Raw genomic sequence first — 17,730 nt, forward strand, 5'->3', positions numbered from 1 at the left:
CACAGTATCGAATATCGCCCGAAGGTGAGAAGGCATTGGTGGAGATCATCCAGTCCCTAGTCAATGCAGGAGTAGTAGAAGAAGTAGTCAGTAATGTTTGCAACAGCCCTATCCTACCCATTGTAAAGAAGCAAGGCGAGGGAGATGAGAAAGCATACTGCTTCATTGTTGACTTACGAGAAGTTAACAAAGTAGTCATACCTCAGTACCCCGTGGTCTCAGACATCACCACCATCCTCACCCTAATTCCGTCCACTGCCACCACCTTTACTGTTATTGATCTCAAGAACGCATTCTTCTCCATCCCCATCCACCCAGACAGCCGCTACCTGTTCGGCTTCACTTTAAAAGCCCGGTCGTACAGATTCTGTAGGGCACCCCAAGGCTACACTGAGAGTCCCAGCATTTATAGCCAAGCCCTCAAGAGACAACTAGATGCAGTCCAATTACCCGATGGAGTGGTGTTAATACAGTACGTCGACGACATTCTTTTGGCGGCCGACACCACCCCACTTGCTGTCACAGCCACCATTCACCTCCTCCACTTCCTCGCGGAGAACGGTCACAAGGTCTCCAGGAAGAAGTTACAGTTCTGCCAACCCCAAGTGACATACCTAGGCCACCTCCTATCCAAGGACGGGAGGAAACTCACCCCTGACCGAATTCAGACCATCCTAGAAACCCCTGTTCCCAAAACTCAGAAGCAAGTGCGGTCTCTAGTAGGCCTCACCTCCTTTTGTCGACAGTGGTTGCCAAACTTCAGTCTTATTGTAAAACATCTGCTTTCCCTGTTGGCTAAAGATGTCCCCTTCCCCCTCCCCTGGACACGAGAATGCCAATCCTCCTTCAAAGAATTACGAGACGCCCTCTGCTCGGCCCCAGTCCTAGGAACCCCAGACTACACTAAACCTTTCTCCCTCTACACCCACGAAAGGGAGGGATGCGCGTTGTCTGTCCTAACCCAGTCCATAGGTCCTAAACAACGCCCTTGTGCCTACTTCTCTGCCACTCTTGACCCTGTAGCCAGAGCTTTGCCCACCTGCCTTCGAGCAGTAGCCGCCGCTGCTGTCTCTATCCGGCAAAGTGAGGGGATCATGCTCTCGAACCCCCTCACTGTATTGGTACCCCATGCGGTTGACACCCTCCTGAACCAGACCAAGACTCAACACCTGACTAGCGCACGACTGACTGGCTATGAACTGACCCTGCTTGCACCCCACATCACATTGAAACGATGCACCACTCTGAATCCAGCCACTCTACTACCTCTCCCTGACACTGACCCCAATGCGCCCCCTTTACATGACTGCATGACTCTCACCGACGAACAGACCAAGAGTAGGGTTGACCTTCAAGATACTGCCTTCCCGGACCCTGACGGAGAACTATGGGTGGATGGCTCATGCATCAAGCTCCCCGATGGCACCACTTCAGCTGCCTATGCAGTCACCACAGCCCGAACAGTTGTTGAGACAGCCCGCATCACACAGCGATCCGCACAGGCGGCTGAACTGATTGCTCTCACACGAGCATGCATCCTGGCAGCAGGGACAACCGCAAACATTTACACAGACAGCCAATACGCCTTCGGGGTAGTTCACCACTTTGGGCTCCTTTGGAAGGAGAGGGGATTCTTGACTTCCCATGGCACACCCATCCTGCATGGAGATCTAGTCTCTGCCCTGACCGAAGCAGTCCTCCTCCCCACACGGCTGGCTGTGATCAAATGCCAGGCACACAAGAAAGTGACAGACATTACAGGACAGGGAAATGCACTAGCTGACATTACTGCCCGAACCACAGCCGAGAATAGGTCCACGACCCGTATGTACGTAACCAGGTCACAAACTGAGAAATGGAAGGATGCTAGGGAAACGATTAGGGACATCCAATTAGCCAGCTCACCACACGAATTAACTGAATGGGCACGGGTGGGATTGAAGGACGATGACGGTTTCTGCCGAACTAAAGACTCGAACAAATGGTTGCTACCAGACTCATAATTGATCCCCATGCTGACCATGGCACACTCCCCCGCACACATAGGGTCTGCTCCCATGATCAAACTCATCTCCAAAGTCTGGCACAACGACAAAATCTCAGACTCAGCCAAACGTCTGGTCCAACAATGCCTGGTCTGCCTCCAACACAACCCTGGGAAAGGAACTGCTGTACCCCGGGGAGGGTTTGGGGTTCTCAATCATCCCTTTGAAGTCCTACAAATGGACTACGTCCAGTTAGAAAGGTACCAAGGTTTGAAGTACGTACTTGTCGTTGTGTGCGCCTTCAGCAAGTGGGTGGAAGCCTACCCAACCCGCGACAACACCGCTATGACTACCGCAAAAGTACTACTGAAAGAATTCTTCCCCCGGTACGGCCTTTGTCGAATTTTGTGGAGCGACAACGGCCCCCACTTTGTAGCCGAGGTTATCCAACTCATCTTAAAGGGGCTGGGTGTAAAACAGAAGTTCCATGCGGTCTTCCATCCCCAATCTGCAGGCTTGGTTGAGCGACATAATGCCACATTGAAGCTTAAGATAGCAAAAATAGTTGCCACCACAGGACTGAAATGCCCAGACGCTCTCCCGCTAGCATTGCTATCAATGCGTTCCACCCCCACCAAACACCACTTAACCCCCTACGAGGTCGTCTTCGGGCGGCCCATGAACCTTTGGACTGCACCGAAACCAACATCCATCCACGACGTCCCGGACGTCCTCATGTCTGACTATTTGTACAACCTAACTAAAACGTTGTCTGTTATCCATCAGCAGGTGCTGCAAGCCATTCCCGACGTTTCCAGGGGCCCCGGGCACGACATCCAACCGGGTGACTTTGTCTTAGTGCGTAACTTCCAGCGCACCAAGAGTCTGGAGCCCCGGTGGACGGGCCCTCTGCAAGTCCTGATCACCACCCGAACAGCTCTTCGAGTGGAGGGGAAGCGCAATTGGCTGCATGCACACCACTGCAAGAAGGTATTATCGACCCTGACGACCACGGACAACACCACCGCCCAAGAGGAACTTCTGGACAAAGACCGACCATCCCTGAGCCACTGCCCGGATACAGAGACACTTGAATTAACGAAATATCCCGATCCCACTGTGCCATCCAAAGAAGGGTATAACCTACGACGAAAGGAGGGAACTTCGGCTAAGCAGACCACAAACTAAGTTGAAATCTCAGAGCGGTTGCCTAGCCACCTCAAAGGCCACCAGGAGAGACACTAAACAAAGTCTGTGGTTCTGCCCGCTACCGAGTCCCTTGAAGGTGAAGGAAGCATCCGACATGAAGATGATGGAAGCAACCGGACGCCCAAAGATCCACTACAAAATCCCAAAGACTGACAAAATGCACAGCTCAAAGACTATTGCACTTTTCATTACCTTTCTCTTTTGCCTTCTCCTCATGGTCACCTTCTGGATCATGGAGGAGAGCGCACCCGCCCATAAGACATTGCTGACCACCGTTCCACCTACCACCATGAAAGAACACCATCTGATCTCACTTTCACCCCAACTCCGAGAAAGGCGCAAGGAGTTCGGGAATAACTCTTTTGTGCAGTTGCTCAACCAACACAATCTTGCCTCCAATGCCACTAATTGCTGGATCTGTGGATTGCTACCACATGCCACTGGACACTCTATCCCTTTCATCCCTTCACCTTTTTCGGTCCATGGTTCCTGCCTCGCCTGGCTAATCCTCCTGCAGGAAAGCTACAAGGACAATGCCCCTTCCGGCAAAACTGTGTCACACTTCTACCATGGGTTCTGGCTGAACAAAACTGGAAAAACTTCTGCCCCCTTCTGTCCTCTGAGATCAAACACTTCCTTTCACATGGACATCCCTGCCAAAGAACGAGTTGAAATGCAGGTGTTTAACAACCCAGCCAGACCCACCTTCTCTTACCTCCGGAAACGAACGGCCGCCACCCTAACAGTGGCCCTATCCGTCATCAACATCACTGGACTTGTGTGCCTCGAAGGCCTGGGGGCGCAGCTGGTGGGCCACAGCTCCTGCCTCATCACCCGAACATTGGACTCAGTTGATCCACCCTCCTTTGTTGCCTCCCCAAATATGTACTTCGTCTGTGGTACTAAGGCCTACACCTGGCTTCCGAAAGGCTGGGGAGGCACCTGCTACATCGCTTTTGTCCTTCCTCCGACATATGTGGCTCCAGCAAACCATCACCGACAGAAACGTGCCAAAGACATTGTGCAAGCCGACTCTACCGGAGCACAGTTCATGGACGCAGTAAAAGGACTTGTTCCACTCTGGGGTCCAATGGCAAACAGCCGTGCCATCCGCCACTTAACTCAGGCAGTCGAAACGGCGATGAACATTACGGCTGGCATCCTCGCCAACAACCCCGCCGAGCTTCAGGCGGTCCGCCTGGTGGCTCTTCAGAACCGCGGAGGAGCATGCCGCATCATTGGGTCCAGCTGTTGTACCTACGTACCGGATAACTCACCCTCAGTCTACAAAGCAATTGAACACCTCCACAGACTTTCCGCAGAGGTTCATCAGGAGCAAGAAGAATGGTCACTGGGAAGTTGGGTTTGGTACACTATTAGAAGTTGGGGATGGAGGCTGTTTTCATTTATCCTAATACCAATTGTGATACTATGTGGATGTTGCTTGGGGATTCAGTGTCTGCCACCTTTATGTTCGCTTTTTATGAACTGCATCTGCCCTAAGACTTTGAACTTTGAAGCGGAGCGAATGAAAGCTTTGTATGAGGTGGAAGTTCGTAGTATTATGGGGATAGATCCGAACTAAACAAGCTGGCGAGATATGTTAAAAGGGAGGACTGTGGAAATTTAGCTTGCGAACTGAACATCATCTGCGCCATCTTGTCTCTCCCCAGCGCGACACACAGGAAAGCGCACGGCAGCCATTTTAGGCACCCTGGTCTCTCCCTGCTCATTGCCGATCGCCAGCGCGTCCCCCTGGCGCTGCAAGCATTCCCCCGCGCGCCGGCCACCCCCGCTCTCTCATACGCGGGCCATAAACCCTCTCCTTCTGCGCGACCCTGCCATGGAACCACATCCCACACCTGACCGACATCCCATACATGGTCATGCATCTCTTTGATAACCCCCTTCCTCTGCGCCCCATTGTCCGAACCGATCCCAGGCCATCACCTAGCCCTGCGGATGCAGTTTATTGCCCCTACTGTAAGGGAAACACCCCACATCAAAGGGATTACAGTAGATCAAGGCCCCCCCACCCCCTGAGACCCGACCGGTCGCACACACCCCCGGGAATTGGCGGAATGTCCAGCTGTGTGATAGCCATCTCCTACTGTGGGTGGGGTGGGGACTTCCACTGTAGATATGTGTGAGAACAAGCTTGAAGTGGGGATTCTGAGGATGTTCTTTCATGTATCAAAGCGATCTCAAGAATGTGCCATGTATGATAAACCTGCAATAAAGTCATAAACCTGTGTATAAGAGGCCAGGCCTCAGAGATGCAGAGAGAGCACCTCGTGACAATACCTCGCTGTCTGATCTGATGTGTTCCACTCCGACGGAATAAAATTTTGTTTCCTGCCTTCCAGTCTCCGGCGCCTGCCTCTTTGTTGGTTTAGCATCGAATGGTATAAGAGGCGATTACCGCCGGGCAATACTTGAAAGGTTATCGACTACGACTGCCGCTACCATTTAACACCTAGACTTTTCGCCTTCCACCTGTACTTTTTCTGACCTGTTGTTGGCTATTCTATGACTCTGGGCACTTAACCACTGCTGTTCAGTGCTAAAGTGCATATGCTCTCCCTATGTAAAATGTATATGTTGGTTGGATTCCATGATTGGTTTATTTGGTTTACTGTCAGACCCCAGTAAAGTGCACCAGGAGTGCCCAGGGCTTGTAAATGCAAATGCTGCTAGTGGGCTTACAGCACTGGTTGTGCCACCCACAGAAGCGGCCTGGTAAAATGTATCTAGGGTCTGCCATTGCAGAGCCTGCGTTCAGTCTGGTACTGTCATGCTGACTGGGCAAGTGCACCCACTTCACAGTGCCTAAACTTTCCCTTTACTTCATATTAGTCACCCCTATGGTAGGCCCAAGGGCAGAGTGCATTGTAAGCATAAGGTAGGACAAGCCCTGATGTGTGTGGCCTGTCCTGACAATGTTTTCCCTCTGAGGCGGAAGCCGGAGGTTTGCTCTGTGTTTTTGGATGTATTTGAAAAACGACTGACTGCTATACTCGTTTTAACCTTTGTAATTATTTTAATCAGGCGCTGTTTTATATTCCCGCCCCCCCACCCAGGCGAGACTAATTCGCAGAGGCTCCGGTTCATTTCTTACCTCAGCGACGCTGTTCACGCGCTGGGGAGCTATTAGCTTGACTTTGGGCGCCATCTTGTGTTGGGAAGGCTGCCCGGTTTGCTCGGCGCCCCTCCCACCCTCCTCCTGCCCGCCCCGCTATGTATATTAACAACAGAGCCGCCCGACCGCGCAGCGGGTGGGCGCAGCGGGCGCGCCGGCGGCGCGCCGAAGGCGCGCCAAAGGCAAGCCCGTCTGCGCCCGTCCGCGCCTGGCCCGGGCCCAGGGCCACCCCCCTTGGTCTGTTCCATCCTACCCCCCGTATCAGTTATTCAGCCGCTCAGCTACAGGCTTTTCGCCCCCCGACCAGTCATTCATGCTGCATATTCCATCCTAATGCCCTGCTTACAAAGCATGCAGCATACTGCCCTGGCTGTCACGCCATTTTACCGGTCATTTGCAAATCTTCTCAGACTGGTAAGCACCATCTGACGAAATCTTACACCATTGCGCTCACAAACGTCCGTTCACTTAGCAAACACAGCCAGGACATCCATGAACTGATACAGGACCACAAAATAGATATCCTGTTCATGACGGAAACTTGGATGGGCCAAGCATCTGATCCGGATCTTGTCATAGCCGTTCCTGCTGGGTTTGCCATTTATAGGCTGGACAGGCAAACCGAGAAAAAAGGTGGCGGCATTGCTATCATTGCCCGAGACACCTACATTGTAAGGCACACGCTAATTCCTCAGACTTCTTGCGAAGCCTTAGAATTCGCAATAAAACTGACCCCTTCCTACACCTTCAAAGGGATCCTTCTTTATCGACCACCGGGACCCAGGTGTGACTTCCTGGGGGCTCATAGATCCTTCCTAGAAACATCCGCACTGGAGAACTCCTTCACCATTCTAGGTGATTTTAATTTCCATTTTGATGTGCCCAACAATCCTGACACAGCCACGTTTTTAGCTGACATGTCCACTTTTGGTCTATCCCCCTTGGTCCATTCCCCTACGCATGAAGGAGGGCACACACTAGACGGCATTTTTTCTAATGCCTCGGGCCTCAAACTTACAGAAATACTCCCTTTAATTTGGTCGGATCACCATCTCATTCTGGCTTCACTTCCAGTGGGCGACCCCCAGGCCAACAAGCCCCACCCTAACTCCTGTCCCCCCTACCTGGCATGGGATGACTTAGATGTACACAGGCTGGAAACTTTGCTTAAAGATACCCTCCCCACGTTATCTCCGGACCCCAATAATGCTACGTCCCAATTTTACAACTGGGTGAGCACAGCAGCAAAAGATCTGGTCCCACTTAAACAACGGTCACGCAACAGATCGACCCCCTCGGCCCCATGGTACTCAGAGGAACTGCGTACCCAAAAACAACAGTGCAGAAATAGAGAGAGACATTGGCGGAAGGACTACACACCCGAAGCCAAACTCCTATACAAAGAATCAGTAGCAAAATACAAACATCTTATCTTGGATGCAAAAAAAAAGTATTATTGCAACAAAATTGAAACAGCACAAAACTCTAATAAATGTCTATACGAGACCACCAAACAATTGGCGGGTTTCTCCGTGGATCTCACACCTCCCCTGTCTCAAACCCTTTGCGACGCTTTATCTAGGTTCTTCTTCAGTAAAGTGGACGACATTTACAGGGTCTTCACCAATAACGTCACTCTCTCCCACAGCCCATCTACTCAACTTGAAGGACCTATTCTCTCGCAGTTCAGCGAGGTCACGTGCCCGCAGGTGCTAACAACGGTATCCACCATTAAATCAGGATCGGCCCTCGACCCTTGTCCCTTGAAGGTCCTGAGACCTATTATGGATACAGTTCTACCCTCCATAACCAATATCTGTAACTCCATGTTTAGCACTGGCATCTATCCCGAGACACTAAAGAAAACCCTTATAAAACCGTTGCTCAAAAAATCTACCCTTGATAAAGATGAACCCAAAAGCTACCGCCCCATCGCCAGTCTCCCACTTTTAGCAAAAATTGTGGAAAAAATCATGAATGCCCAACTCTCTTCCTTCATCGAGGATAACAAATGCCTAGATGAATCACAGTTTGGCTTCCGTCGCTTCCACGGTACCGAGACGGCCTTGGTGAAAGCGGCGGACGACATCAGACTTATCCGGGATGCGGGAGGTACCGCCGTCTTGATATTACTAGACCTGTCGGCGGCTTTCGACACGGTCGACCATACCATCTTGGTCGACCGTGTCGAGAGCATAGGCATCCAAGGTAACGCCAAAAATCTTCTTGCCTCCTTCCTGGCCAACAGGACCCAGGTCGTCACAGTGGGACCTTTTGAATCCTCCCCTCTGTCACTACCTTGTGGAGTTCCCCAAGGCTCATCCCTTAGTCCGACACTATTTAACATCTATGTGTCGGACCTTGCCAATGTCATCAGGGCACATGGGATGAGCCTTACTTCATACGCTGATGACACTCAACTGGTCCTAGCCGTCAAAAATGACGGCCTTCAGAAAGCCGACATGTTCAATCAGGGCATGTCGGCCATCGGGAACTGGATGTCGCACAATTGTCTGAAGTTAAACTCCGACAAATCGGAGGTTGTAATCTTCGGCAATCTCTCTCCGGAGTGGTCCTCCCGCTGGTGGCCGTCATCTATGGGCCAGCCCCCAGTTCCGGTGGATAAAGTAAGAAACCTGGGAGTTATGTTTGACAACCGTCTGAATTTCCTACCACACGCCAATCAAATATCCTCTTCAGCCTTTTATAAACTGAGGCTCATCAAAAAAATTCTGCCCTTCTTACCTGAAAACATGGCGAAAACGCTGGTAAGCTCCCTGGTGCTTTCCACCCTAGATTATTGTAACGCTTTGTTTCTAGGGGCCCAGGAGAGAGTGTTAACAAAAATGCAGTCCATACAGAACGCGGCCGCCAGGCTCCTAGGGCGAATCCCCAAATTCCATCCGGTTCTACCTACCATGAAACAACTCCATTGGCTTCCGGTGAGGAAGAGGATCATGTTCAAAACCTTGTGCTTGGTATACAAGGCTTTACACAACGCTGTCCCAGCGTTCTTCACTCAGAACCTTATCCCCTATTGTCCATCCAGAGCACTGCGCTCTTCCAGCTCCCTGGATCTGGTGATCCCCCGAACCAAATCTGTTAACTGGGGTGACAGAAGATTTCTGGTGGCTGCTCCAAAACTGTGGAACACACTGCCTCACTTCATCAAGACCAGCATGTCCCTCTGGTCCTTCCGAAAAAATCTCAAAACCTGGCTTTTTAATCACTGACCTCCCAGTTCCCTTCTGGCTAAACATTGCAGTTACTTAGCGCCGAGATGCCCACGGGCCTTCGTTTCGCGCTTTACAAATGTCAAAATAAATAAATAAATAATTACAGCCATTTTCGTTTTTCACTATTGTAAGGCTACCTGTTCTCCATAGGCCAGAATGGGCTGTTAGAATTGTTACATCCTATGATCCTAACAGACCCAGGGAACATGGTAGAAATTCGAGTTTAGTATGCCTGAACTCAGAATAATAAAATACATCTTTTAGTAAAGTTTATTTTAATATTCTGTGTTTGCAAATACCACTTTTAGAAAGTTGGTATTTGCTTGCCTGACCATTTCAGCCCGCCTCTGCTATGATGTGTATCTGCCTGTCTGGTTGTGTGAGTGACAGGGCTGGGGAAACCCAGAGGGGCAGGGCTAGGCAGCCTGGTGGTGAATAGGAAGATTGGCAGTCAGATGGGTGGGAGGAGTACACCTGGGCTCTGAATAGGGTTGTGCTCTGCTACCACAATGCTGGCTCCACCTCCTGCGGAGTGGCTGATGTCTCTGCCCTGCACCCTGAATAGAAAGACAGAGTCATGTCAACAGAGTGCTCAAGAACTGGTTTGGACTGGGCAAAGGCCCCTCAACCCCAGAGGAACAAAGGAATTAGGGGTATAAGTATTGGGACCCTGCTCCCAAGAAATTAGATCAGATCCTGCTGAAACAAGAAGAACCTCTGCCAGAAGAGAAGGAACTGAGCAAGCTGTAGGAGGAGTAACTGTCCCTGACCTGGGGGATTGGCCTGCAGTGGTTGCCTTGCTGCTGAAGGAGAGGAGAAAAGACTACAAAGACTTTTATTTCAACTTGTGCTAAAAAGATCTCCAAGGGCTTGAACTGAGCTTGCCCCCTGTACGAAGTCCCAGGACCAGTGGACTTCACCCCCAGCTCCCCAGAGTCTTTTGGAAGTGCCTGCTGCTGTTGTTGGGCCTTCTGAGGGACTGCGCGTCGCAAGGAGCTGGAAGCGCGACGCAAGGGAGAGAAGCGTGCCGCCGTCGGAGCCGCTGTCGTCGCATCTCGCAGAGAGTGCGCCGCTGCAGCATCGCATCGAGCGGAAGCGTCTCGCATCATTCCGGAAGTGTCTCGCAACGCCGAAGAAGCGTGTCGCCATCGCAGCCATCGTAGCTGTCGCATTGCACCGCATCGAGAGAAGAGTCTCGCATCGAGTAGGAAGCTTGTTGCCATCGCAGCCATCGTAGTTGTCGCATTGCACCGCAACCAGAAAAGCACCTCGCATCCACGGAGAAGCGTGCCGCTGTCGTCGCATCTCACAGAAGGGGTGTCGCCGCTGCAGCATCGCATCGAGCGGAAGCGTCTCGCAACGTCGGAGAAGAGTGCCGCTACCAAGGCCGCTGTCGTCGCATCTCGTCAAGGGTGACGCCGCTGTAGCTGACGCATCGAGTCGAGCCTTCTCGCAACATTGGAGAAGCGTAATGCATCTGAAAGATCCCGTCTTTATTTCTTTTGCACCAAGAACTTCAACGCATCTGTATCGCTGCAACACTTTCGTTGCCCTGCGTGTCGCATCTAAGGTACATTGACTTAAAGTGTCGCATTTAAGAACTTAAGAGAAACTAAGCAATCTTCTACCAACTAAGCAACCGTATTGTGTATTTTTAATCGTTTAATGGTCTTGTGATAATCCTATATAAGATTCCTTATTTTTAATATAACTACCTGTGTGGTGTCCATTTGTGGTGTTGTCACTTGGTTACTGTATGTGTTCACAAATGCTTAACCTATAACGCTCTGAGATAAGCCGTGTCTGCTCGCGCCAAGCTACCTAGAGGGTGAGCAAGGGGTTGTTTTAGTAGTGTAACCCCTTACCCTGACTAGAGGAAAGGTTCCCTGCTTGTCACAAGTACCTACCTGTGCCAACCAGAGAACCCGGATTCTAACAGTTACATTTTAAGATAATCATATCTTATCTATGAGGAAAATCAGCAACACTGTTGTGTAGGAATGGATTGCACGTGTCCATATTTAAGCAACTGCAGTCAGATATGTAGCATTAAGGTACAATAAAGGTGACTGTACAAAAACAAAACAATCTATAATGTAGAGTCTGCTTGATGCATGAGGAGCTCTGCTTTCAGAAACAGCTGCATTTCCAGAAATGCTTTCACATGAATGTGAAATTATGACCCAGGTTACCATTAATTTAAGAAAACATTGGCAACGAGTCTGCCTCCTTAGAATCATGATAGAATACGGATGTCTCCATTTGAATGGAGGATTTCTGGAGGGCCACACAGTTAAACACACTTTTGGTGGAATTATTTCAAACGGTCTTGTAAAACAGCCAATCGATGCCACCCTGAATCCCCAAAATAAGTACACATGCAAATGTTAGTACTTTATTATGAATCAGAATCTATTATGTGCTAAGCTTCTTCAAATTAACAATTATAACAATAATAACAAACAATTAAACATAAGCTAAAAGTGAACACTAAACATACTAAAATACCATTTATCACTGGACTGAAAACAATGCTTTAAGTAGTCAATTACTAAGCACGTGGCTGCCAGAGTTCCTGTGTCTCTTTAATTGCACAAACACGGACCTCAGACAAGGTCAATCCTGCAAGAAAACTTTCAGGCACTGAGAACACTTCAGTAGACAATGGAACAATCCTTCTCTGGCTAATACGATGTGTCCAACAGAAAATCCAAAACAATTTAGCACAGACAAATTCTGTCAGATTGCACAAAAATAAAGCTAGGAAAGCCACTTCAACAGAAGTATAGTACACTTTTTTAAAAGAGGCATTCAATTCAGGCTCAATTTATTTTCATTAAATAAATCAGCACTCAAATACATTCAGTGCACAAACACAGGCTATATTAACATCTATCAAGGCCTCTGACACATAACATTATCATCAAACAAACTGTGTTCACGTTGGTTTTGATGACATTCCGTTTTGGAACTTGTGAGAAGTCACGGCTGTGGGAAGTATCATGGAGGGCAAATTGTTAATTAGGTGGCGGTAGCTCAGATTGTCCATCTCTTCCAAATGTTCTTGTGCAAGGCATTCTGGGAGTCATTGGCTCAAATAAAGGTAACCATTAGGATGAAGGAGTACTTTGTGATCGACATCAAAAACTGTGCTCATTCCAAGAGACTGGGTGGGTAAGATTCTATAAATTTGCTTGTAAATTGTGTAAGACAGCATAAGAAAAGCAGGACAAGATGTGCACATTATGAAATATGGATAACGTACTTTGCAGATAGTTGGAGACTAAAAATAATGTGAGGAATTAGCAAGGTGTAAACCCAATAGTCAGTAGGAGTAGAAACTAATCATGAACTGTTAGAATCCGGGTTCTCTGGTTGGCACAGGTAGGTACTTGGGACAAGCAGGGAACCTTTCCTCTAGTCAGGATGAGGGGTTACACTACTAAAACAACCCCTTGCTCACCCTCTAGGTAGCTTGGCGCGAGTAGACAAGGCTTATCACAGAGCGTTATAGGTTAAGCATTTGGGAACACATACAGTAACCAAGTGACAACACTACAAACGGACACCACACAGGTATTTATATTAAAAATAAGGAATCTTTATATAGGATTATCACAAGACCATTAAACGATTAAAAATACACAATACGGTTGCTTAGTTGGTAGAAGATTGCTTAGTTTCTCTTAAGTTCTTAAATGCGACACTTTAAGTCAATGTACCTTAGATGCGACACGCAGGGCAACGAAAGTGTTGCAGCTATGCAGATGCGTTGAAGTTCTTGGTGCAAAAGAAATAAAGACGGGATCTTCCAGATGCGTTACGCTTCTCCGATGTTGCGAGAAGACTCGACTCAATGCGTCAGCTACAGCGGCGTCACCCTTGACGAGATGCGACGACAGCGGCCTTGGCAGTGGCACTCTTCTCCGACGTTGCGAGACGCTTCCGCTCGATGCGATGCTGCAGCGGCGACACCCCTTCTGCGAGATGCGTCGACAGCGGCTCCGACGGTGGCACGCGTCTCCGTGGATGCGAGGCGCTTTTCTGGATGCGGTGCAATGCTATAACTACGATTGCTGCAATGGCGACACGCTTCCTCCTCGATGCAAGACTCTTCTCTCGATGCGGTGCAATGCGACAGCTACGATGGCTGCGATGGCGACACGCTTCTTCGGCGTTGCGAGACACTTCTGGAATGATGCGAGATGCTTCCGCTCGATGCGATGCTGCAGCGGCGACACTCTCTGCGAGATGCGACGACAGCGGCTCCGACGGCGGCACGCTTCTCTCCCTTGCGTCGCGCTTCCAGCTCCTTGCGACACTCAGTCCCTCAGAAGGCCCAACAACAGCAGCAGGCACTTCCAAAAGACTTTGGGGAGCTGGGGGTGAAGTCCACTGGTCCTGGGACTTAGTTCAGGGGGCAAGCTCAGTTCAAGCCCTTGGAGATCTTTAAGCACAAGTTGAAAAAAAAGTCTTTGTAGTATTTTCTCCTCTCCTTCAGCAGCAAGGCAACCACTGCAGGCCAATCCCCCAGGTCAGGGATAGTTACTCCTCCTACAGCTTTCCCAGTTCCTTCTCTTCTGGCAGAGGTTCTTCTTGTTTCAGCAGGATCTGATCTAATTTCTTGGGAGCAGGGTCCCAATACTTATACCCCTAATTCCTTTGTTCCTCTGGGGTTGAGGGGCCTTTGCCCAGTCCAAACCAGTTCTTGAGCACTCTGTTGACATGACTCTGCCTTTCTATTCAGGGTGCAGGGCAGAGACATCAGCCGCTCCGCAGGAGGTGGAGCCAGCATTGTGGTAGCAGAGCACAGCCCTATTCAGAGCCCAGGTGTACTCCTCCCCCCCATCTGACTGCCAATCTTCCTATTTCCCCAGCCCTGTCACTCACACAACCAGACAGGCAGATACACATCACAGCAGAGGCGGGCTGAAATGGTCAAGCAAGCAAATACCAACTTTCTAAAAGTGGTATTTGCAAACACAGAATATTAAAATAAACTTTACTAAAAGATGTATTTTATTATTCTGAGTTCAGGCATACTAAACTCGAATTTCTACCATGTTCCCTGGGTCTGTTAGGATCATAGAATGTAACAATTCTAACAGCCCATTCTGGCCTATGGAGAACAGGTAGCCTTACAATAGTGAAAAACGAAAATGGCTGTAATTCACTATTAGGACATGCCACACACATCAGGGCTTGCCCTACCTTATGCTTACAATGCACCCCGCCCTTGGGCCTACCATAAGGGTGACTGATATGAAGTTAAGGGAAGGTTTAGGGACTGGCAAGTGGGTGCACTTGCCCAGTCAACATGACAGTACCAGACTGCACGCAGGTTCTGCAATGGCAGACCTTAGATACATTTTACCAGGCCGCTTCTGTGGGTGGCACAACCAGTGCTGCAAGCCCACCAGCAGCATTTGTATTTACAAGCCCTGGCACTCCTGGTGCACTTTACTGGGGTCTGACAGTAAACCAAATAAGCCAATCATGGAATCCAACCAACATATACATTTTACATAGGGAGAGCATATGCACTTTAGCACTGAACAGCAGTGGTAAAGGGCCCAGAGTCATAGAATAGCCAACAACAGGTCAGAAAAAGTACAGGTGGAAGGCGAAAAGTCTAGGGACCATCCGGCCAAAAGGGCCAGGTCCAACATGAACAATAGAAGCTGGCGCAGAATTTTTTGTTAACAGCACAAGTACAGACATTTGCTTACCGCCAGCTTTTCATTTTACCTTGTTTCCCTGAAATCAGGATATGTTGTGTACACACATTCTTGTAAATAAAGCTTTAAGAGAGGCTTACCAGTTTTCCTGTGGCACTTTGGCCTCCCTCATTTAGCCAGAATCCTGGAAGCATGGCTGAATAATATGGTCCCCAGATGCCAGGAACAAAAACAGGTGAGTCACTAATCTAGGAAAAATGAACAGTAAATTGATGTGTGTTATATTCCAAGCTTTTGTGCAACGAGATCAGTCATAGACCAAATGCAGAATAAGTATAGGTAGCATTATTATGCACAAGCTTCAAAGGTTTTCTTTTTTGCACTTTTAAACCATTTCAATACTGACACTACATTTAATAAATTCACATATTGCAAAGGTACACTGTACAATTGTCGGTCAGAGCAGAGATATCCTGCAACAAAGAAAAATAAAGCGATTTGTCAGTGTATGTAAATAGTGGTAAGTGGCAGGTACCAATGTGTAGATTGTATACAAATGCTTCTTTAGAACCTTGCCCTTTTGAAAAATCAACACAAGAAATCCCAAAATTAGTAAATATGCAACCATTAATTTTAAATCTGCATCTTAAATCATTGCCCAGAAGATGTGATTATGTGTTTTTTCCTGGTCCTGCTGAACTGAAATTGGATGATGGGATGCTCACACGGGATGATTGCATGAGATCTTTCCACACCCAGTAATTCAGGGCATGGTAACATAACATGCAGAAATACAGCGTATGCATAAAGTTGACCAAAACATTAGAATCACATAACATACAGAAAATACATAATTTACCCTCCCTAAAGGTTTTGAGAGTGAAATGGGAATCAGGTCTGGGCAGGTTGGAAAATGAAGAATGCAGGGCAGCATGTCAGTACCCAGGGATGTGGCCATCCGGTCGGGTTTCCGGCGGGTCAGTTGAAGTTACTACAAATGGCCTGCTACACTCAAATATGCCTGTATGCGATGGGAGCAATTGATTTGGACTGCTGTCGATGGAAGTCTGCCCAGCAGGGCACCCTCTCGCATACCTCGTGGGAGTGCCCCAGACTACTGAAATTTTGATCTAGTGTACAGAGTTGAATATCACAGGTCGTGGACGATGTCCTGATGTTAAACCCCAAATTGGTTTTACTTGGGATCAGGGGGGAAATTACTGTAGATAGATACACGCTGGCCCATTGCAAAAAAGCCCTAGCAGTAGCGATATGAGACATTGTAAGATGGTGGGGCAGTGCAGACACTCCAACTGTATGGGAATGGATATCCAATATGGAGTGGTGTAGGCAGGTGCAGGAATCTATCTACAGTGTGAGGGGCTGCCCTCAAAAACATGTACAAATATGGGAACAAAGGTAGAAACAGTCTGAGGAATGAGAGTGAAGCATCCAGCGACCACACTTTAGGTCGTACCTTTGAAGAATACATTTTATGAACCGGGAAAGGCTCTGGAGAAAGGGAGGGAGGGGGCCAAAGGCCATTGATTGGAGAGACAGAACTCATTTGGTATTACGCAATCCACCATCTGGAACCTCAGATTCTTATTCGCTACTGACACATACTGCAGCACCCAGGAGGAGGAGCAATTGTTCTTTTTTTGTTGTTCTATGCTCATGTTAGAAACTGGGTTACTGGTTGACTGTGGTGTGAGCCCTAGTCAAGCAGCAACCACAATCCTAGTCAGGGTAAGCCACAAGCAAACTCCAAATTAACCTGTGCTCATCCCCCTGATAGCTCGGCACAGAGACTTCAGGCTTAACTTAGAGGCAATGCCTAAAGTATTTGTGCAACATTTCAAACAGTAAAGTAGTGAAACCACCACACAAAAAGATCCACGTTAGGAAAAAGAGAGCAACATTTTATAAATAAAACAAGACCAAAATGATAATAATCCATGCAGTAGAACCAGAGTTATGAATTTTTAAACTTTAAAATAGCGCCTAAAAGCAGAAAGCACCAAATGCAGCAATCTGGTCGCGTTGGACCGGGTCAAAGTCAAAAGTTCAGACTGACCACGAAGGAACACGGGTCGGATACAGTCCCAGATCATTCCCACTGAAGTTTTGCCTTCTCAAGTTTTGTGCCAAGAGTTCCATTTGTGTTGGAGAGGGTCGCTAGAAGAGCATCACGGGTGATGATTGGTGTGGTGCGAAGGCAGGCGAGGCGTCATGGATGGACAGGCTAGTTCTTCACTTTAGTGGTCTACTGTGGGTGATCAATGTTTGTTGTGGGAAGAGACGGTCTGGCAGTGGCGCGTGCTAAATTTCTGTGCAAGTGCCACAGATCTGGGCAAACAGGGCTGGTCGCGAAGAGCCCAAGAGCTTGATTTAAAGAGCATGTGAGCCACACCAAGGGTCCAGGACCTGAAAGGCACCACTTGGGGAACAAGAAGTTGTTGAAGACGGGTCCAAGAGCTGCT

At 48.7% G+C, this 17,730-nt stretch overlaps 1 protein-coding gene across 2 annotated transcripts in view; it reads right to left on the reverse strand.

The window, feature by feature from the left end:
* FGGY (FGGY carbohydrate kinase domain containing) overlaps nt 1–17,730 on the reverse strand; it is a 2,161,252-nt gene that overhangs the window by 970,869 nt on the left and 1,172,653 nt on the right. For both annotated transcript variants that reach the window (XM_085602490.1, XM_085602489.1), the window contains one exon: nt 15,388–15,495. In XM_085602490.1, the coding sequence (XP_085458616.1) occupies nt 15,388–15,495 (108 nt within the window). The remainder of the gene's footprint in view (nt 1–15,387; nt 15,496–17,730) is intronic.

This window comes from Triturus cristatus, chromosome 4_2 (genome assembly GCF_964204655.1).
Source record: "Triturus cristatus chromosome 4_2, aTriCri1.1, whole genome shotgun sequence".
In the NCBI taxonomy this organism is placed as follows: domain Eukaryota; kingdom Metazoa; phylum Chordata; class Amphibia; order Caudata; family Salamandridae; genus Triturus; species Triturus cristatus.